We start from the raw sequence: 24,061 nt of genomic DNA, 5'->3' as shown, positions 1-24,061 counted from the left end.
ATAACCAATACAGCTGTGAACAGTTTCCTGTTTGTGTATGTTTCCCCTTTTTTATCTCCTGGCTTTGATCCAAGGGTAGGCCAAATTGGGGAACTATGTAGCAAGTACACACAGCAAACTCCAGGAGAAATTTTCTTTCTGGTCAAAGGTCTGGGGGAGTAAAAAGATGCTGTGAACCAGAGAGCATGGGGAGAATTCTTGCTCATTTTTTCTCTATTTTCTTATGTATGCTTGCATTGGGGTCAACTTCAGTTGTCAAACAAAGAGGCTATGTTACTGTAGTGAAAATGTGGGCATCTAAACGACCTTGGAGAAAGCTCTTCCTTCTGGATAAGACCATAATTGTCTATCTTTGAGATTTTACAGGATGTTTTAATATCTGGTAGCTCTTATCCCCTAATATTACTCTTCCCCCTCCTCTTTCCAGGGTTTTCTTGAGTACTCTAGCAAGTATGATTTCCACCTGAAATTTACAACCTACTGTGGAGACAAATGGGGCAGAGGTCAATGTTACTAGAAAAGAATTTTTCTAAAACTAGTGAAAAGAAGGGGAATAAATAGCATGACTTATTCATCATTATTGTGGATTGAATTCCATAATTAACCAATTAAAAGGCAATATGAAATAAGAAGGGATAAATTCGGGGGTTTGAGATTTACAAATGTTAGCCACTATATATAAAAATAGATTTAAAAAAGTTTCTTCTGTCTAGCACAGGGAACTATGTTCAATATCTTGTAATAACCTTTAATGAAAAAGAAAATGAAAATGAATATATGTATGTATATGCATGACTGGGATGTTGTGCTGTACACGAGATTGACACATTGTATGTGACTATACTTCAATAAAAAAATAAATAAAATAAAATAAGTTAACAGTTATTTCATGATTGGATATGCATAGATCTTGGGACTATGTATCAATTACTGTGGTAGGCACTGGAGACATAATTTTTTGAAAAAGATAGTCGTCAAAAATTCACAGTGCAGTGAGAGCAGTTTATCCAGGGAGCTATAGGACTGGCTATCGCGGGGAGTCAATTTACTCATTTTTGAGGATAAGAGAAGGTTTCTTTGAGCATTGAGCTATGAAACTGATTCTTGAAAGATAAATAGGAGTTAAGCCAAAAAAGATCTGGGGAAGATACAGATTGAGGTGTTAGGCTATGCTAGAGGAAGCACGGACGAGTTCTAGCTTTGCAAAAACACAGAGTATGAGAGAATGGTTACAGGCAGTCTGCGCAAGAAGGCTGAACACAGACAGTGAAGGGTGGTGTATTCTCTGATGACTTTGGACTATATTCTAGTGGCAGTGGGAAGCTATCAGTGGGAAACAGCAGTAGAATGACATAATTACACTTTCAGGTAAAAGACTTCACTTTGATGACAGTATGGGATATGGTTTGAGGGGTCAAGACTAGAGGCAGAGAGACACTTAGAACACGGTTATGGTTACCAGGTGATGAATGTAGGTAATTTGAACCGAGGAAATAGAATTGGAGGTGAGAGAAGTGGATGGACACTGGGAAGATAGAATTGTCAGAACTTGGTTTGGGAAGTAGTGACTCAGGAGGAAAGGGAAGGTGATAAGGAACAGCACGTGGACAAAGACAGATTCCTAGCTTGAGAATCAGTATCTTTGCAAATAGTTTTCTTCTGAAGATGTACTTGGAAACTATTAAACCAGATAATGGAAAACTTCAAGGCTTTGAACTGTTCAGCTAAAAAATAGCAAATAGCCCAATGGTGTGAAGTAACAGCATTGTCAAATTAGTACAGCCCATGAATATGTTTGAGAAACTAACATTTACATAAATTATACCTTAGTGGGTTTGCTTTTACTTATTTTTCCAGTCAGTTCAGTTCTGGTTGTGGGAATAGGAGAATGTTTGCATCCCTAGGAACAATTTCCATCAGATACCACTTGCATGCAGTAAATGAAGACAAATTGTCTGCAACACTTAGGAATTATGGAAGGAAACATCACTGAGAATCAAAAGCAATTAATTTGTGTCTGTTTCAGTAGATCATGGTGCAAGTTAGCTTGCATTTCATAATTTAAGTTCACAGTTTGGATAATCAACTAATAGATATTATTGATTCTTTTAAACATTCTGAGTGATGCAATGTAGTCTTCTTCCAAAATTTAGATGGCAATCAATATCTTCTTCCTCAAGAATTTCACACTCAATCACCAAAGCTGAAACCCTGCTACCATTTTTGATTGACTACTTCATGCTCCTCATTTTCTTACCACTCACCCTGTACTTCCACATAGTGCTTCTTGCTGTCCCTTAAAAATGTCATCAAATTTCACATTTCTACAACCTCAAGACTTTGTTGATACTTTTCCCTTCACTGAATTGCCTTCTCCTACCTCACCTTCTACCTTACCACTGTCAGGTCTCCCTTTAAATGTTCGCAATCCCTCCTCTTATGCCACACATGGCAGAATTTAGCATGTTTTCTTCCGGGCTCCCACAACAGATAGTAAGTGACCATTTTATATGTTTCACATCATTGTTTTACGTTTGTTTACAGATTTGTCTCTTCTCCTTGACTTCAGATGCTTGTGGGCAGAAACTACTGCTTACTCATTGGGGTAACCTCAGCCCTGTCATCCATGCTTTGCACCTGGCACACAACTTATGTTCATCAGATGTTTGTAAAATGAATTGATGTGACATTGTTGCCTAGAATTCTTATTGGAAGATCTATAATGTATAATCTCTGAATTTTATTCCCCAGGCAACATGAAAATAACATAGTAAATGTGTATTGGTATCTTTAAAAAGAGAGACAAGGCTTGGCTTTTACTGGTAAATGCAATCGGGTAGCTATTTTGGGACATAATTCTCATAGTTAAAGCCACTAGTTAGGGTTATAACTTTATAGCCCTCTAATTGAAAGACAGGCTGAGTCACAAACTCTTCTATTATGCTGGCTTTCAATTTAGAGAAGATGACTTTAATCAGCCAACCATTAATTCTTTTGTTAGGAACTTTTTTGGCACAGATGAAATTTTCTCCAAAGAAGGGTAAAAAAAGAAAAAAAAAAAAGGCCTTATCTCTTCTGTGATGATGATTTTTCTTGTTAAGAATGGTTGCAGAGTAATTGGATGCATTTGCTAATTTAATTTAAGTAAACCACTTATCTACCTCATCATTAGCATAATAGAGTTTCCCCACAGCTCTGTAGAAATTGAACCAAATTGGGGGAGGGGGTGTTTCTAGGAGATGGCATCAGAGGTGATGAATTGCAAGAGAGAAGAAACTGGCACGTGCTGATTAAATTACTTTTCTTAAAAAAAATCAGTAGGAAAATGCTTCACCATGGCCCTTGCTTTAGAAAATGCAGCACAGACAAGAGGATGTAGCATCTCCAGAAGTTAAGAGAAAAAGTGAGGGTGCAACACCGAGACTCTAAGATTGAAAGGATAGAAGGATGGGAATGGATTGATTCTCCCAGGGAATTCTTGTGCAAAATGGGAGTATTGATTCTCACCGAAACCTAAAGCCCATTACTATACACTGCTGTAAAAGCTAAAGTCCAAGTAGAAGCATATTGGAGGAAGACATTTTGGATTACTTCATCTTTTGGGGAACAATTTATGAGGTCCAATAAGGATGTGGTTATTTTTTTTGCTGCTCCCTTTTAACATCCCTTTGGTCTTTCACATCAGGAGGTTCTGTCTGTTGCAAAAGCTTAAGTTCTTTATTGGGAACGCTTGCTAGATTCAATGACCTGCTTCCTTGTGACAAGAACATTCAGGAGGAAGCTGAGTGAGAACTGCATAGGTAACATTATTTCTAGAACACAGGTAAGTTACCTGCATTAAAATAATTTATTGTTCCTGGGCTTAATTCTTGGCAGAGTTCCCAATTACTTAGCTCTGGGAAAAAAACACAAATTATCTCTCAGTGAAAATATCCTTCCCATTTTCCTCTTTCAAGTTTGCCAAAGTCGAAACAATAATTGTGGAAGACAGGGGCAGGGAAGGAAAGCGAGATGAGAGCATGAAGGTGAGGCTGTGAGAGCAGATGCGTGGGCAGGCGTAAGCACTGGCCTGTCCCCAAGAAAACCTAAAAGATGATGCTGGATGTTGGGAAACTCATGACGAGCTAAATCCTCATGTTTAGATTCAAATCCAACAAACATTTCTGGATAGTTGATCAAATCATGTTTTTCCCCTGGGCAAGTTTGGTCTAGTGTGCAACCATAAAAGTGGTTTATTACTTAATTTATTATCTCAGGGTTAAAATTGCAGTGACATTATTGAAAAAAAAAACTCAGAAAGTTGTCTCACAAAATTTCATATTCAAACCAATTACTTTTAATATCTATTACACATTAAATTATAATAAAAGCCATTATACTTTTCCTCAGCGTTCTAATTTCTATAAACTTGCCAATTAGGCTATTCCCATTAAGCGAATATGTTTTTAATGAACAATAAATTCATCTCAGGGTGAAGATAGTTATACCCAAGTGACTTTATTTCTAATTTTTTTCTTATAAAGCATATTTTAATGTTTTCTTTGAGTTTTGTTTCTAGCCTCACTCCTACCCTACAGGAAAACTTCGGGGTGTTAGATGAATGAAAATCTTTTTTTATCTCTTATTTCACTCTTATACCTTCAAAATTTGCATAGGCTCAGCCTGAAAAACAGGGTTCCTTGGCTCCTCCTCTAGCTCTCATATCTTCTTATACCCAACTTACCTACCACTCTCTTTCTTGACCCTGTTAACCAAGTCATTTCCCTTCTGAGATGGTTCATAGGGCTATGATGAAAAAAAATTAGACCCAAAGAGGCTGGGCTGACAGTGCTGATAGACATTCTGTAAAAGACATTCTGTAAAAAGTTTGAGTGGGTTTTGGGATATCCACTTCCAAACATAGTGGAGTAACTGGTAGCTACTTGCTCTTGCACCACAGGCAACTAGGAAACTAATAAACATAGATGGTGTCACTGTCTTTGAAACTGGGGAAAAAGGCTTAGCAGAACACTGATTCATGACAGAAAGGAAGCGAATGGTATAAGAACAGTGATTTCCACATTCTTCCTTTGGGAGGGATGTTTTTGAACAATGGTGCATGGAGGGGGAACCAAGCAAAACGTGGGAGGCTTACTGCATTAAGGAGACAAGGACAGGTTCAGATAGACTGAAATGACAGGACTTTGCACAGTAGACTATCAGGAAGAGGTACAAAGAAAAAGAGTTTCAATAAATATGCATGGAGTCAGTTGCTACATACTAATGTATGCTCACCTAGAGTGGAATTCCATAATTCAGGGCATATAACACCTGGAGCATTGTATTCTGAGCAGTTCCCTGAGCATTCTCAGTGCATTCTGACCAGCTAGAGTAGAGACTCCTTGCTGAACACCCAGGACATTTAGTGGAGACTGTAAAGGGTAGAAGACTAAAATAATGGATAATGAAAGATAAGGATAAACCTTAAGAAGAAAAGTGATCATAAATAATGTGGCTGATATCCGGAAAAAAACTGAAACACTCTTTAAAAGAAGACAAAAATTGTAGAGCTCAACAAGGTAAAAAATATCCAGCATCAATTACATTTACTAGACATGCAAAGAATCAGAAAAATATGTCCTGTATCAGTGAATGGAAAAAGATCCAGAAATTACAGAAGTGATGGAATTAGCATAAAATGACTTAAAAATAGCTATTATAAGTGTGATAAAGGATTAAAAAGCACTAGCATAGTGACAAAGTGAAAGATAAAAAATAACAAAAAGGAACATTTAAAGAAGTATAAAAAATGTGAAATGAAAATCCACTGTGTGTGCTTCTCAGCCCATCATATAATATAGAAGAAAAGATCAGTGAACTTGTAGACACAGTGACAGAAAATTTCCAAATGGAAGCATAGTAAGAGAAAAGACCCAAAAGTGATGAGCAGAGCCTCAGTGATGTGTGAGACAACATCAAGTGGTCGAACATATCTGTAATTGGAGTCTCAGAAGGATGAAGGGCAATAAAATATTTGAGGAACTAATGATGGTATGTTTCAAAATTGATCAAAACCATAAATTTACAAATAAATGTCTTCAATGAAACATGAAGCATGATTAAAAAAAAACAAAGCCACCATACCAAGGTATACAAAAGAGATTTTAAAAATGATAGCAAGAAAGTCATAAAGGCAGACAGAAAATACACACTGAATATGAAAAACAAAGTTTGAAGATTCTTCATCAGAAATAGTGCAAGTCAAAAAACAGTAGTATGACATATTTAAAATACTTAAAGAAAAATTCCAAAGTAGAATTCTATATTGCTACAAATTAAGACAGAGAAAATAAATTTTAAAACAAGTAAAAACTGAGACAATTTGTTTCCAGCAGATCAGCAATTAAAGAAAGTTCTCTAGGCAGAGAAAAATAATAAGATGGAAGCTTGGCTGTTTTTTTAACAAAGATAAACTACATTTTATGTATTATGCAGAAATTTCACTTCTAGGTGTTACCTCAAGAGGAATGAAAACATGTCCACTAAAGACTTGCACATGAATGTTCTTGACATTTTTATTCAAAATGTCAAAAACTTTGAGCAACCTAAATGTACATCAAAAGTGAATGGATAAACGAATTGCAATATAATTAAACAATGGAATATTACAATAAAAAAGGAATGGAAGGCTGATAAAATATTATGGAAGAATATGTCAAAAACCAAACATTCCCAAACTTTCTTGTGTCACAGAGCCTGTAGTGTCTGTCATTTTTTCATGACCCTTAGATCAAAAGAAATATGTAAAGGTTTTATTAGATATTTAGGTTGAAGCAACTTATAAATATTTATCTGCTAACAATTTAGTGGCTGTGTGAAAAATAATATACATTAGTTGAAAGAAAATATTTTTTATTTCACTCTTTATAAGACCACAATTATTTACCACTTGGATCTGTGCACTTGTTGGATGCTACATGTCTTACAGATGGAACATATAGACAAAACATCAATAAAGATACAGAAAATTTGAACAACACTAGCAACAAACTTGTAATTAAAATTTATAAAGGCACTTTGCAAACAACCTCCTTTTCAAGTACACATAGAACATTCACTGAAATAGCCATATTCTGGGCCATGTAAATAACCTTAACAAATTTAAAAAATTGAAATCATAGAAACTATGTTCTCTGACCATTACAGAATTAATATAGAAATAAATAACAGAAAGATGTATGAGAATTTCCAAATATTTAGAAATTAAACTTCTAAACAATCCATGGGCCCACGAATAAATCAAAGGAGTTTTATTCAATTCAGTTGAATAAAATGACAACAGTCATCAGAATTTGTGGGATACATCTAAGGCAGTGCTTAGTGAGAGATTTATAGCATCAAACCCTCATAGTAGAAAATAAGAAAGGTTTTAAATCAGCGACTTAAACTTCCAAATTAGTAAGAGAAAAAAAGAGCAAGTTAAACACAAAATAAGCAGAAGGGAGGAAATTACAAAAGTTGTAGCAAAAAACAATAAAATAAAATATCAAAAAACAATGAAGTCAATGAAATTGAAAACTGCTTGAAAAAAATTTTTTAAATTGATAAACCTCTAACCAGACTGATGAGAGAGAGAGACTAAAGTTACCAATATTTGGGATGTAAAAAGGGTCATCACTACCAATCTTACAATTATTAAAAGAACAGTAAAAAAAATTACAACTTTAGATTCATAAATTCAACACCTTAAATACAGTGGACAAATTACTAGAAAAGCACAAACTACCAAAGCTCCTACAGGAAGGAACCGGCAACCTGAAAAAGCCAGTACCTACCCTAAAGATAGAATTTTTAGTTAAATTCTTTCCAACAATAATAAAACTTACAGCCCAGATAATTTCACTGGCAAATTCTCTGAAACAGTTAAGGAAGACAAATCAGTTCTGCACAAAACTTTTCCAGAACATAGAAGAGAAGGGCCCACTCCTCTACTCATTTTATAAAGCCAGCATAACTCCAATACCAAAATCAAGCAAGGGCATTACAACAAAACAAAACAAAACAAAACAAAACAACAAAAGCTAAAGACCAGTATCTCTCATGACTTTTGATGCAAAATTCTTTAACAAAACCCTAGCAAATCAAATTCAGTGTTGTGTTAGTGTAATGGTAGATATACAGATATCAAGCAAAAAATAAAATGGGTTCCAGAAGGAGATCCATACATGATCAAATAATTTTAGAAAAAGTTACAAAACCAGTTCTCTGTGAAAAAGATAATCTTCTCAACAAATGATAGACTAACTAGCATTCATACTAAAAAATAAACTATGACTCATACCTTGTACCATATACAAAAATTCATTCAAAATGAATCAGAGACTTAGATGTAAAAGTCAAAACTATAAAATTTGTAGAAGAAAACATAGTCAAATATCTTTATGACTTTGGGTAAAGCAATGATTTTTTTTTTGGATATTACTGCAAATGCACTATACATAAAAGACAGTACTGACAAATTGAACATCTGCTCTTTGAAAGGCACTGTCAAAAGAATGAAAAGACAAGATCCAGACAAAAGGAAAATGTTTGAAAAACACTTTTATAGTAAAGGACTTGAATCTAGAATGTATACAGAACACTTAAAAATCACATAAGGAAACAATCCAGTTTTTAAAAGTACAACGTATTTGAATATGTACTTCATCAAAAAATAGACGAGTGACAAATAAACATATGAGAAGGTATTCAATGTCATTAATTACTAGAGAAATTCAAATTAAAAGTACAATGAGATACAACTACATGACTTTTAGAATGGCTAACCATTTTTAAAAGGAAAAAAATCATGTTAATACTAATTTCCCAAATGATAGATAAATTTGAGTCACAGGACTGACCCATAAAGCAAAATATTTTCTTCTGTAGATTATAAAGGATAAAGAAATACTGTTAACATGTAAAGTTTAACCCTCTTTCTTTAATGCTAATCACACTAAAAATCTTTGGTCACACACAGTAAAATCAGTATGAAAACATCAATTTAAAAGAGCACTTCTTTTCCAAATGGTGGCATAACCTTTCCTGATTTGGAATGAGTTTCACTGGAACTTGAAGTTTCATCACAAGCAGATTATTGGACAGCATGGCTATCATCCTCACACTCTTTGTCTACTGCAAAACACTGCTTGACTGAGGGCTATTTAAGATTATTTAAGAAAAATGTACAATTTGTGGCCAATAGAGAAACACTACAGGGGTCCTTCTTTTAAAGTTTAAAGAACATATAATTTAACTTATTTAGCAGAAGGAAACATTAAATTTAAAAGAAGAAACTACAGAAATTTTAGAAAGCAGTGGACATCTTAAACAACACATAAATAGTTTTAATAACAAATTTGATAAAACATAGCAAATCTTTAATCATACTCATGTCATTAAATTATTATTATGGAAAATAAGATTAGGTAGATCACCAAATTTTCATTTTGCTAACTATGTACTATCCAAAATCACATCATATTCATCAGTTCTGCTTGGAACAAACTTGTGGTCTTGGGAAAGTCAACAGACTGCTCCGAACTTTAGTTATCCTGTTTGTCAAGTTACTTGTTTGTCTCTTTAAGCTCAAAATTTCTATAATCACAATATTTTTCTCTAGGCATTTAAAGCTATTCATAATTACTTTACTGTTTTTAAAATCAATATGATTTTATAAGTAAGAAATACATGATAAGCAAGTTTCTTAGATATTCTTTTTTTTTTTTTTTACAATTTAATGTAACCAATCATTTCTGATTTCATTTATATGAAGGTCAAAACAGTTAAAACACTTATTTGATGATAAAGTTAGAATAATGGTTATCCAGGGGATATTAGCTGGGTGAGGCATGAATGAGGCTTCTGCAGTGCTGTTAATGTTCTATATCTTGTCCAAAGTGGTGGTTTCATAGATGCTTCTAGCTCCCCACTCAAGATGTGTGCATGAGTTACGTCTATCTACCTTCATCTGTCAATATAAATAGGGAAGCTCCGTATGTACTGGTATAAACATATAAAGATACATTAAGTGAAGAAGTAAGGTACAGAACAATGCTTATGATCCGTAATGTTTGTGCAAGAAAAGTAACAACATGAGAACATGTATTTGTTCACATTTAGATTTTAATAGGATGATACACAGGAATCTGTAAATGTGATCAGCTGTAGGAAGTAAAGGAGTGGATCAGGAACTGAAGCAACAAGGATGGGGTGAGATGACACTTTCCATGTATTACCTTTAATACCGTTTTGACTCTGAACAAAGTTAATACATTCCCAGTTTTAAAAATACTTTTCCATACTCAGATATTTCAAAGATGAAAATAATTACATTATTTACTTGCCACAGTTGTTCCTCAAAATTGCTGGACTTCAGAATTGCCTTGTCTTTTCTATAAAATATTGCCTCCTTTGTAAAGAGTGCACCTTCCATTCATATAATCCCAATTCTGTCTATGATGGTATCAAATACATACAAATATACAAATAATTTGCCATTGAGTTCTTAGTATGAGAGACCATTTCCCTAAGCCAAGACATGTGTTAAATGTTTTAAGATGCAGCAGTATTTATTTTGACACTGCCTTCACTAACTTACATTGCTGAAACACTTTCAGACCTTCTAACAGATGTTCAATTCTACGGTAGTGTCTGGGGTATATGAGTCACCTCAGCTAACCACTGAGAGCACCACTTTTCCACAGATATCTTACAAGTTCTATGGGTTCTCATCCTGTGGTTTGAAGGATATTCTGCTGTCACTGATTTATAGCAACTCTATTAAAATGATACAAAGCAGTGGCTTTTTTTAAAAGCAAAATTGTTTTTGCCAGTGGTGATTTTCCCATTTTTGTGCTTGGCTCATTCAGGTCTGGCTTTCATTTGCTTCTTTGGCTCATGCCACATAGCAGCACTAGGTCTCCAGTTCAGAGCATAGCTGGACCACTTAAAAACAGAACCAGAGGGAACTGGAAAGATCTTGACAACAACATCACTTTACAAGGTACTTTCCCATAACTTTCCTCAGTAAGGATGAATGTCCTTATGCCGTAGGAACATTTATTTTTATTTAGAGATGAAGAACTGAGGGACAAAGGAGATGAATGACCACAAATACTCTTAGAATTAGAATCTGACCTGGGGTGTGAGGACCTTAGACCACGGGGCTCTCCAGCACAGCACACTTGTCCTAAAAACACATCTGGCCTGGAAACTCTACTCAGAGATACAGAGTACACTCCTGAGCTCTTCTTAAGTTACTTAAGAAAACTGGCTGTAGTACGAGGGAAAAAGTAAAACAGCACTCAAGGCCTGATGCAAGCAGCTAGTTCCTGATAAAGGTTCAACATGGAGCACTGACACAAGAATCGTGATCTTGGAGAGGACACACGGCCTGGAGCTGAATAGAGCTGTGTGAGAAACCATGGGTTTCCTTCTTTGCTATTACTCTGTTAACGTGCTTCTTCTAGAATTGGTATGACTCTTAAACACGAATATGCACTAATTCACGTCATCATTTATTCTGAGCTTTCCTTTAGTGTCTAAACATTTTCGTAAGCACATGGTTATTTTGTTAACTTGCATTGATGGATGAGTTGTGATGAATTTAAAGAGAGTTGTTTTCTGTTTTCTTTTTATTTGGGGCAAATATTTGGGGTCATTCAGTGACTTACGTTTTTTTTTTTACAGTCAAATAGTGTGGGGGAAATAAAGCTGTTTATTTTTATTCACAAAGGAAAGCATCCACAGGAATTTCTGAATGTTTTATGGATGCATATGATTAATGAGGGGAAAAGGTACAGGGTAGCAGTGCACAGGCTTGAAAGGAGCAGAGCAAACTGTGTTCTCAGGAGGCCAGTTCCTTTAAAGTTGTGCCAACTTTCCATGTCTTAATGAGTGTGTAAATCATAGAGGCAGCTCATGGCGGTGGAGATGTTATATGGAGTCACACGGGGTGGGGGATATGCAGTGGATTAGAAAACAGAAGATTCTAGTTCTCAGTCTAGTTCTGTTACTAGCTAGCAGTGTGACCCTTTGGCATGTCATGTAACATCTCCAAGATTCAGCTTCTTTCTCTCTGAAGCAAGTGAACGAAATTTGCTCTTAAGATTCTTGTCGGCTGTCATGTAGTCTTTCCATATAGGATTACATTTCTAATACTGATTGTAATTCAGAAAATGAATTTTGAGATGCTGGATAAGTTAGCCAACACTTGTAATAACATCCTGATACCTAGTTAAGGGCATTTGTGATCCAGCAGACTAAGGTTCTAGGCCCGGCTTTGACACAATTGGTGACTTTGGGTAAATTTATGCCTTTCTCTAGGGAATAAGTTCATTTTCTGTATGCGCTGGTTGGGCTAGATGATCCCTGAGTTTTCTATCAGTAGTAATATTGGTTATTCTCTTCACCTTTTTCCAGTAAAATAACTCAAAGAAATAATCTGAGCCCCGCAATACAATTTTAGTTTCCAAAATATTTCCATGAGAAGTTTTGACAGGGATATACCAGAAAAGAACAATATACTGGCATTTTTCATGGGAATTATTCAAAAAAAATCTTGCCCAATTTGAATGATGATTCATTAGGCTTTATGAAAACTAAACATAAATTAAAAACCTCAGGTAGGTAGTTATTTTCTATAGACCTTCATCTATTAAGAGGAGATAAAGTGTAGGGGAAAGTCAAGGGTTCGGGTGGCTAGCTCATACCAACTGGACAAAATGAAGAACTAAAACAATTACTAAATACTTACATGTTCATAACCAATAGGACATGAATTGTGACTGAATACTATTAAAGACAAAGACTTTTAACCAACCATTGATCTTTTCATTTTAAAATGTAAAGCACAAACATGAAAGGGCTAGAAATACTTTATTTGATGGAACCATACGAACAGATGAGAGTTCAGTTAACATTTTTCATATGCTATTATCATTGTAACTTTAAGCAGGTAACTTTAGCAATTATTATCAATATTGTTTACATCATAATTGGTTTGTCTAATTCTAATCACAATAAACTGTCATTTTTTTAATCAAATAGTTTTCATGAGAGTGAAAGAAACAGTAACACAACGGAGGAAAGCACTCAGGCAAAAGTTGTGCCACATCCAAAAGTACTATTTCAGAAAGTAATTTTGATGTCATGTTTGTATTAAGATGTTCTATCAGTCTCCACAGTACGCCTGTGAAGCATCAAGTTGTTTGCCTTGAAATTGCTACTTTACATATAGGGACAGAAGCACAGTGTGCTTAGCAAATTTTCCAAGGCCACATATTGTGTCAGGATGGCACTGGGAATAGAATTTCTCTCTATTTTTCTTACACAGTCCAGTGCCTAACACAGTGCCCTAGAAGGAGTAAATGCTCAATAAATAGTCATTGAATGAAAAGAATTAATGGATAGACCATTCTTTTCTATGAAATTGAAAAAAGCTATCGTATTTCCTCTCTATTCCTTCAGTAATTAAGTTGGACATGCTGGAGGAACAGGTGAGTAATAACTGCCTGCCCACAAACTCTCATTGCTACATGAAGGGGCTTTGCAAGATGGTACCATCTGGTCAGTACTGAAGTTATACACTTTCAGGCCCCACCATAAGGAGTGTCATTAATCTTGGCTCATTGTACCATTGGCTCTTGTGGTGTGAGTTAGGTCCACCAGCCTGTGGCCAAGACTAAATTTTCATGAAAGTCACTGAAAATCCATTATTAATAATGCACATATTATGGATGCCCTAGCCCAATGACATTTTAGTAAAACGGTGTTCTGTATCTTGGACGTAAAGAACTTAGTTGCAGTCCTTGAAAATAAAGCACTTGGCTAGTGTTGGCTCTGGCAATTCAGACTTTGCTGAAGATACTTACAAAGCCAGAAAGAATAACTCAATTTATTTCCTGAGTTAATGTGTCATAAGTTGAATTGCAACTGTAAACATGATAAAGGTCACAGTGACATGACTTTTAGAGTCGATAGAAAAATGTGGTAAAAAAAAAAAAAACACAAGTGTTTATATCACTGGGAGACAAAAGGATGGTAAAACTAATAGTCATTCCCAGTGATGCATCGTCAAGTAAGTGAGATTGTCATCCATTTCATTGGCGCTGGTAACCAATTAACTAAAAAAACAAGTAAGACGTCTTATGAAGCACTTATGGTTAAAATGCATTCCTTCCACTTTGATGACATTCATATTTTTCCATTTTGAGAAATAAAACCTGTTTACCTCCGTAGAATGATCCTATTAAAGTGAAACGAAAATACTTTTGTATCTGTCACCCAAATTAAGTGATTGATCTAAAATTTCACCCAGGTGACATTTTCATTAGGGCACAGTCTGGAGAAATCTGAAAATTCTACATCTCATTTGCTTATATTTAAACAAATGATTCGCCAGACTTGCCTAATTGGATGGTGTATTTCCACTGGAGCGAATGTCCTCATTGTAATTCAAGACAAATCTTAGAGAGAAGATTCATCAAACAATTCTACTCCATCGTGTCATGTCTAAAAAGTTCAGAGATATTTTGAGCTCTGAAAGAGCATCACAAAGAACTTAATAATATTCTTTGGTGCAACTGTTACCCATTTTCAGAGCATAGTCACAACTAAAATAGAGATAGGCAGAAATAAAATTAAACCATTAAACACTAACTTATTGGGTAAACTGAGTTTAGATACCCACATGGTGCAAAAGAGCAGCATTTATATAAGCTCCTATACCCTTTAAACTTAAAGCATAGTCTATATTTTCACTTAAAAATAAATATCTAACTGAAGCCAGGAATTTCAGTTTGTAGTTGTGTCAGTTATGTTTAAAAGACTATTATTAAGTAAACTTTAAATTCATTTGCGAACAACTCTACAGTGAGTGGAAATAGAAAAATATAAGCTCTCACACCCAGCAACAAACAAATGACAGATTCTTGACTGCCAGACTCTTCATCTTGTCTGCTTATCATTCAATCCCCTTGCCTGCCCTTTCTCTCTACACCAGGCAGAAGAGTAAAATATTTTTAAAGAAATTCCCCATACTATATGATTTCAACTGCCTGTGCCACTGTGGACAAACAGAGGATCCTATTTTCAAAGTTAAAGTCCTTGAAGGGTCATGCACGTGTATCTACGGTCTTTGTTGTTTCTGTCCTGGAGAACCTGGCTGGCCAGAGCTCTCTCCAGGGCTGTGTGCAGGAGTGACAGGAAACTGAAATCCGTAGCCATTGTATCCATCCAAGTAGACACATTGGAAGAAACTGATGGGGCCTAAGGAGTAGAGCATGAATGTGATCAGGAACAGAGGTAAAGCACAGCGAGGCAAGTACAGCACAATGCGCGCGGACATGGGTTCGCAGTCAGGGACCTCGGCAATGACCAGCAAGTTTCTCACGTGTAAAATCAAGACAAAAACAAAACCCTCATAGAAATGGTGTGGAAATTAAGTAAGTTAATATATGTGAATCACTTGAAATCCTTCTTGGCACATAATAAGCCCTTAATAAAATGCTAATAAAAAAAGCCTGGCATAGAAAGTCAAAGTGCTTAGTTTCTAGGAGTCTATTAATGTGCAGAGTCTTCATAAAAGCTGTTACGTAAGAACAGGTTTCAAAACAGGAGTTTGTCAATATACAAAGTAACTGAAGTGTGTGTGTGTGTGTGTGTGTGTGTGTGTGTGTGTGTGTGTGTGTGTGTGTGTGTGTGTTTATAACTCCACAGAGAACTTTGCGGTTTCTGAAGTCCTGCCATTTACTCTGGAGGCAAGCACTCTCCCTAGCTGGCTCAGTTACTCTTTAGGGCAGCATCTCCAGGTAGCAGCTCTGTGGTCGGAGCAGACAGCAGCCCAGGAAAGGAGTTGCAGCCTAGAGAGGCAGTGTGCACGCTGGATACAGCATGAGCTCTGGGCCAGTAAGCCGGGACTCCCAGGGGGCAGCTCTGTTAAGCAATGGCGAGCTGAGCCCCTCCACACAATCCTGGGCCCTGACTGACTCTTCAGCGTCGTCCATTCTACTCGTTTGTGTTCTGTCAACCAGCCACAGACTTTTGCAGATGGCAGAAAGAGATTGACAATTGCAGCTAGTGGTACATGGAATAGGAAACTGGCCAAATCCATATGAGCCCAAGGGCTCAGGAAGTAGCATAAAGCAAAGTGTGGGTAGAGGAAGCTGAGGGAAGCGACAAGGGGTCATTCTGCTTTGATCAGCTGTGGTGTCAGCTGACCTTAATCACTGGGTTCTCAATGATGAAAGGAGTTCAGAAAAATCTGAAATTTAGTTCTTCTCCCATCTCATCCAGAATTATTTTCTATTTTGTCCTAGCCTCAAACAGAGTCAATAACACAAGCTGCCCCTAACCCCCAAGGTTGTAGGAACTTGAGGGGTGGACAGGCAATAAAAAAGGGCCTGCCTTAAGGGGGAATGGCTGCACCAGCACCAAAGGAGAAGAGCCCACCAACAGCAGGCTGCCTTCCAGCTGAACCCTCTCAGACGCGGGTGCTGTTCTGACACATTTATTTTATACACGTTGGATAGGTTATCAATGAAAATATCATTATAGCTGCAAATGTTAAAGTTATACAAAAGGCTCATGAATATCTTACTATAAAGTACAGAATTGCTCTATAGTAAGACGAAAATAGAAAATATTGTTTAGCTACAGTAAGTCCCCCAGATGAATTTAAAATATTTGATATATTTTACTAAAAAATTGCATTGTTTTACTTATTTACTTATTATTTTTTAATTGAAGTATCATCAGTTTACAATGCTGCATCAATTTCCGGCATGCAGCATGATGTTTCAGACATACCTGCACGTACACGTACTCCATTTCATATTCTTTTTCACTATAGGTTACTACAAGATATTGAATATTGCTCCCTGTGCTACACAGTGGGAACTTTTTGTTCATCTATTTTATATATAGTGGTTAGTCTTATGTACTTGTTTTTAATTAAACTTTTTATTTCGAGATAATTGTAGAGCCACATGCAATAGTAAGAAAGAATGCAGAAAGAGCCAATATATCCTTCACCTAGTTTTCCCCAGTGGTGACATCTATGCAAAACTATACTATGATATCCCAACCAGAAAATTGACATTACTATAATCCAGCTGTCGTGTTACATTTTAATATTTATGAAATAAGAGATGTCAACTATTGTGTGATATAGCCACAAATTGTTATAAGTAGGTTAACAATTGGGAAAGCATTGCTATATAAAGGAGAAATCCATGCTCAGATTGACCATCGATTTTGCAACAATATGTAAAAGTACTGTTAAGACTGCTTATTTCCCTATATTTCATACAACCCGATTATAAGAAGGGTTATAATGAGCATCTAAACTGGGACTACTGTGCTTAGAACATAGTAGGCACTTAATATTTGTTCAATTAATCAAGTATTACTACTGAATAGGAAGCATTCACTATTGTAGAGGGCATTTTTGTAATTTCCTTCAGAAATAAGTTTAAGAAACATGTTTAAGAAACACTTCAGAACCCAGAGAACTTTACTGACATCATTTCCTCAGATAAGTGTCTATTCTTTACTTTAAGAGCATTATATGGAGCAAACTTCTGTTATACCCATTTCAAAAATTGCTTCCTTTAGTCTGTCCAGCAATGACTCTTATGCATATGTGAATCCAAGAGGTATTGCTTTACCATCTGAAAAAAAGAAGTCTAATTTGGAAGTACTGGAATAATGAGAATCTTGGACACTGGATTTTATAACCACATATGAATATTGATTTCATTCTAAAATCAATGCTCCCAAAGATTGAATACTAAGAGCCTGCATATATTGAGAAAAATCAAAAAGAACTTTCAATTTTTGAAGTGAGTTTCTAAGCAATTGAATTGCTGAGACCTATTTCTACATTTTTTTCTTTTTGATATAAAAAAATTTCAGCATATCACTTCAGTTTTCTTTTTATAAAGCAGACAGTAACACATATTTAAGCACAGATTCTGTGAGAGTGGTCAGGATCAGAGCTGGGTAGAATGGTTTACAATAAATGCCACTTCAGTCATTACTTTGTAATTCTTCCAAATATGTGCCTTTTTTCCTGACACAAAATGTGAAGGACTTCTCTTTGAAATAGTGACCTACTTTAATGTTCTTCATGTCTGTGCTAAAAGTCTTTTTCTTCTAATATTGGTCTTCTTGAAAGAGTCTAAAGCTTCAATTTATATGTAGCATTTTTAATACAGAATGCCTTAGTTTTAATCTTTTTTCCAAAAACTTACTTTTTTGCTTCTTTGTGGAAGGCACGTCTTCAGCTTCTTCTAGTGGATAAAAAGTATGAAGGTAAATAACTTGTACATTCACTGCTGTTACACAAATAGAAAGGGAACTGAAAATGTCTTAAAAAGGTGCACAATATGAAAGAAACAGGAGCTATTTGCCCTCCTTATAATATGTTCTAGGTTCATATTCAGATTCTGTTCAGTCTTTCACTATAAAATTTAGTAGGTAAAAGCGAGTAATTGAAGAGGAGGCAATTAAAGAAAAGAATGGGAAATGCTACAGGCAATTATTCAGCTAGAAACTGGTCCTGATGTGTTGGATGTTAATGGAGGGCTAGCTGACACCCACTCATTTCTTAGAAGAGGTCTTTGATGCTCAGTTATAATATGGTAAGGATGGAATCTAGCTACAAAACAAACATTTTAGTCAAAATAACTTTAAATTTGTGAGGGACATAACCCTCACAAGAACTCCTTTCCCTAGGTTAGAAGTTCTTTACTGGTGCCCATAGATGAACTTTCACAGGGTTTGCTGTAAACTCTGAAATGTTAAGCTGTAAGTATACGTATGTGTGTGAGAGTGTGTGTGTGTGTGTGTGTGTGTGTGTGTGTGTTCCACCTAAAGCTAGATTTTAGATTTCATCAAATTCTAAATGAGTTCAAGAATTTTCCTTCTCAAAGTGTGCTCTATGGACCAGTAATTTCAGCATCACTCGGGAGACATATAAACCTGGTTCTTGGTCCCCCAATCCTGACTTATTTCATTTTAGCAAAATTGCCCAACGATTTGTGTATAAAATAGTTTGAGAAGCTATCATCTAGAAGTAAACAACAAATTAAGAGTTACTGTTCTTAATAATTCACTAAAAAAAACAAAACCTAAAAGTTTAGTATTCAAAAAATACCTTAAGGCAAGTGTAAATCGTTTCATAAGAATCAGGAACCTATTCTCGGGTGTCTTTTCTCAGAGCACTATTTTCCACACTGTTAATTAATTCCAGGCACTGCCACAGAACTTATATTTTGATGACAAGAACGTCTTCTAGGCAAACTCTCATTGTCCACAGGCAAGTTTAGAAGTAGAACAGAAAATATCTGTCATATAACAAGCCAAACTAGGAAGCCAAGACATCCTTCAGGGAAAAATGCATTAAATTAAATTAGCTGAAAACATTACAATAGAGATGAAGAAATTTAGTCCTGGAAATACTCGCCTAAGATCATGTATCTGGTTGTAGTGAATTTTTCTGAGGTTTGAGGCCTTCCCTCCCTCCTTCATTCCTTCCTTCCTTCCTCCCTTCTTTCCTTCCCTTCCTCCTTCCTTCTTTTCTCTATGCTATTGCTGCTAGTATATGCGAGTTATCTCAATTTTTCTTACTAAACATACATCAGTTTCATATTTAAACATTTATATGGTCCTCCTGCCATCAAATAACATCCCTGTAGTCCTTGGTGAAATGACAATTTTGAAATTTTACTCTTGTAAGCAGATTGGCCAACAAATGCACTTAATAATTGCTTGTAACTAAATCAGTGTCCAATTATTGCCTTCAAATATGGATATATATACTTTTTTCCAAATAATGTACAAAAGCTGTTTGTTTTAAAAAATAAGCCTACCATCAAAACTTTGCCTAGGTAAAGCTGAGAACTAAATCAAGAGTAGTTAAATAAAACAGACAAATGAAATATTACAGCCTTAAGAGAAAACTCACAGTGAACTGAAGATAACAAGCTCACCTTTAGCTGTCTTCGAAGCTGGTACATCTTCAGAATCTCCTAGAGAGTAAAGACAAGACATATCAATTCATGATCTGGTTCCCAGATTTCCCAAGGAGGAAATATATTGTATTTAAAAGTCTTTAAGAGATAGAGGATCTCCTAATCTCTAAACTCAGCATCTAGTTTCTCTACAAACAAGAGCTTTCTGACAAATAAGGCAACTGCTCTGATTCGGATAGAGGGTGGGGAGGAGACAGATTCTGTGCTGGGACTGTGGTCAGCAGGCCAGCAGAGGCTGGCTTAGGGTGAGGAGGGACTTCTGTGACCCTCCCAAACATGCTTCTCCTCCTCTGACTCCTAAAACTGCTTCCCCAAACCACAGTCACTTTGGGAATTTAGGGAATTTGAGGTAAATAAATTCATACACACACAGTCGATCAAGAGGATTGGCCCACCCACATATTTTATTAGCTGACTGACTTCTGACAATTGTAAAGACAATTGAAAGACATTGTGGTTGCCAAGGGGGCAGGAGGTGGGAAGGGACGGACTGGGAGTTCAAAATTTGTAGATACTGACAGGCATATGCAGAATATAGATAAACAAGATTATACTGTATAGCACAGGGAAATATATACAAGCTCTTATGGCAGCTCACAATAAAAAAAATGTGACAATGAATATATGTATGTTCATGAATAACTGAAAAACTGTGCTCTACACTGGAATTTGACACAACATTGTAAAATGGCTATAACTCAATAAAAATACTTTTTCAAAAAGTGAAAAAAAAAGAAAAAAAAAGAAAGACATAGAAGGTTGAACGGAAGTTTGGATACATAAACGATGACTCAAGGTGCAGTGTGTATATTGTTTGTCTTTTGTGCACTCTACTTAAAAGGTACACAGTGGAATAATGTGGCAGTAATTTTAAGTCAGAGATAATTCAAACACAATATAATTAGATGATCTTTAAATTTTTATATCAACTTTTTAGCACTGGTAACGATCAGAAAGAGGGTCCGTTTTGTATTAATTATTCAGATTTTCCATATCAGCTGTTCATAAATAAATAGAAAAGGGATAAAATAGGTCAGCATGCAAATTTTCTCTAACAGGAAAGAAATGTGACCTTTAGGAGGAGATGTTGTTATGTAAAAGAACAAAATGGGAAAAAGAAACAAAATAACTAGCATTTTAATGGTGAATTATTAAAGTTCCAACCTGATTAGTTTTAAAAGTATTTATACAGTTTTAACTCAATTAAATACTGGATTAAGTGACCATGTTCTTAAACTGCCCCATCAACAGGTATAAATAAAGGAAAGGTATAAATGATTACATGCTATTTTGAAGTAACTTAATATCTAATTTTAAAAAATAATTTCAGAGTTCTTAGAATCAAATAATAACTATATTTAATTGTGTCGTAAAAATCTGCTAATTTCCATGTAGGATGTTTACAGAACTAAAATGATGCAAAGTCCCTGTATGCCAGGAATAGACATTTTATTTTTGTAGATAATAGCCACTTAAAACCAAGGCACCTATTCTCTGGATTTATTTGTTACCCCCGGGGAAATAAACATGGATGAAATAAAAACCTTAGCTTCTCTTCCCCAAATTCTGTATTCTGACCCAGAGTGAACTAGCTACAGGTGTTACAAGCTGGTGAGAACGTCAGTTGCTCAGGCTAACCAGGAGAACAGAGGAACGAGGTAAAGTACAGGCCTAGGGCAGTTGCTGTAGAAATGCAATCTCTGTAGAAGCAACTTAACAGTAACAGAAATGTACTGAACTCGGGATAATTCTGCAATTGTCACTGTTCAAAAAAAAAAAATAGGAGTCAGGCACTACAGTCGATTTTCTCTTGAACCTTCTGGCTTGATTGAGCAAGTGATGGTTTGGATAAATGACTTGACTCTGAATAGATACAGTCATTATTATAAAATAAGTATCAAACTATGCCAAGGGAATTTTAAGGAGTGACTTGCTTTTTTGAGAAGGGTAGTCGGAGGAAAATGTTTTATATAGGAAGTCTAATTTGAAATGGGCTGTGTAATATTGAGGGAACTTTGACTAAAAGAGATGGCAAGTTTAAAGAGAAGACAGCCATATGAATAAAGACTAGATCCAGCAAAGGACAGAGGCTAAGAGAGGAGCACAGGGAATGCTGAGGAGGGCAGGAGAACCACACCTGGAAAGGTTGGATTAGATTATCATGGGGAAGGTCTTCGTAGGTCAGGCTGAGTAGTCTCTACTTAATGTCCCGGCAAGTGAAGGTTGTTCAAGAGAGAAATAGTAGTTTAGATGTGCTTAGTAAGAATAATAAGACTAGAACATGAGAGAATGGATTCAAAGAAATTAGGAATGCATTTTAATAGTCAACATAGAAACCATGATTTCTGCAACTAGGAGTCACTGAAGGAGTTGAGCATAAAGGCAGCTTTGCAAGTAGAATTGAATAGAATTGAGTACATGTGAATGCAAGAGATTAAGACAACGAGGGATAACGTCACACATTATTTGAGTTTGGAGAAGATAGTGGTACCATTTCCAGCAATGAGGAAAACCTGAGAGGCACTCAGTAGCCAGGGATCATGAAGTTTACTTTTTTATGAGTTCAGTTGCGGTGTTGACTCATCCTGAAATTGCAAATGTCTAACAGGAAGCAAGACAGAAGGCAAGATGTCTGGAAAACTTTAGAAGTGATATGCATTGAGTTAAAGGACAAAACCGGGAGAGCTGAGACATCACTTTTAATGATGGCACTAAGTTAGTACTTCTTAGCACTTACCACCTGCTAGGTCTTATGAAGTCATTTCACATATGTTAGCATATTCAGTCCTGACGACGCCACTATAAGGTGGGTGCTCTTATTTTAAATCTCCTTTATCGATGGAGCAGAGAGGGGTTAAGTGCTGCCCAAGGTCATAAAAACGAGTGAGTGGCAGGGCGAGAGCATGGACCCCAATCTGGGATCAGAGCCACTTGAGTGAGGACTTACATTTATTTCAAAAAGAGCACACCTGCAATGTGCCAGCCACTGTTCCGAGCACAAGTAGTAACACATTCCCCTTCTTCAGCAAACCTGTGAGGAGGGTACTATTACTATTCCCATTTTACAGAAGGGATCATTGAAGCCTGGGAAGTTAAGATCCCAGAGCCAGTAAGTGGGGAAATCAGGATTCAGACACAGGCATTCAGCTCCAGAGGCTGTGTTGTTAACCACGACGCCGTTTTACCGCTAAAGAATGGCCTCCTAAACTCAGTAACCTCTGCTCTAACCTACGTGCTCCATTGCCTACCAAGTGTTTGCCAGCAGGCAGTCTCGGACAGGCTTGAGTTCTGCACGAGCCACACACTTGTGCAGAGCAGAGATGAAACAGAGTTCCTCTAAGCATGTTCCTCTGCTCTTCCAACAGTCTGTTCTCCTTCAGGGGGATGAATAGAAGAGTTACCTAATTGTCTTTGGAAAAAGGTAATGACAATGCAAGAGGAAAGTGTAAAATCTGTTCTATTAATCAAATCACTATAAGAAATTCAGCAATCATGTTCCAAACAATGAAAACTAGAAATATACTGTCTTGACTTTCAGACTGTAGACCCCATCCTGTACTTACATAGAAACTTGGATTCCAAAGGAATGTAAGTACCAGTGGGTCCTCCCATCCAAAGCAGACTCGTCCACCATAACAGAGTCACTGAGCAGATAGGAGTTCTTGTCTGCGCGGCTCCCTTTTCGATATTTTAAACATGTTGATGTTAAAGTCTGGCTTTTGCACAACTCTTTGTACTCACTGAATTGGAGCTACTGACACAAGGGTTCTTTAAGAGCTATTAGTTTATGAAAACAATAAACGATCATGATAGAGAGGCCTAGGTTTTGTATTTTTAAGTGGTGTTTGTGTCTTCTCATTAACCGAGAATTTATCCTTTTTCCAATTTCACAATCTGCCTCATCTCACATAAGTGCCAATTCCAACACCTAAATGTGTGTGTGTGTGTGTGTGTGGTGTTATTTTGTGATCAAGTAGAATGTACTAAAAAAAAATACAACCCAGTTC

General features: G+C 36.1%; 1 protein-coding gene across 10 annotated transcripts in view; it reads right to left on the bottom strand.

Moving 5' to 3' along the window:
* Positions 1 to 12,880: 12,880 nt before the first annotated feature.
* The window catches only part of TRDN (triadin), a 303,786-nt gene continuing 292,605 nt past the window's right edge, over positions 12,881 to 24,061 (bottom strand). For 8 of the 10 annotated variants that reach the window (XM_074368416.1, XM_074368418.1, XM_074368414.1 and 5 more), the window contains 3 exons: positions 20,013 to 20,051; positions 18,273 to 18,311; positions 12,881 to 15,288 (listed from right to left, as the gene is read on the bottom strand). In XM_074368416.1, coding sequence (XP_074224517.1) covers positions 15,149 to 15,288; positions 18,273 to 18,311; positions 20,013 to 20,051 — 218 coding nt within the window. In that variant the 3' untranslated portion in view covers positions 12,881 to 15,148. The remainder of the gene's footprint in view (positions 15,289 to 18,272; positions 18,312 to 20,012; positions 20,052 to 24,061) is intronic. The other 2 variants (XM_074368410.1, XM_074368413.1) reach the window with 1 other exon arrangement.

Source organism: Camelus bactrianus, chromosome 8 (assembly GCF_048773025.1).
Source record: "Camelus bactrianus isolate YW-2024 breed Bactrian camel chromosome 8, ASM4877302v1, whole genome shotgun sequence".
Classification (NCBI taxonomy): Eukaryota; Metazoa; Chordata; class Mammalia; order Artiodactyla; family Camelidae; genus Camelus; species Camelus bactrianus.
This window is presented reverse-complemented; position numbering and strand designations above follow the sequence as displayed.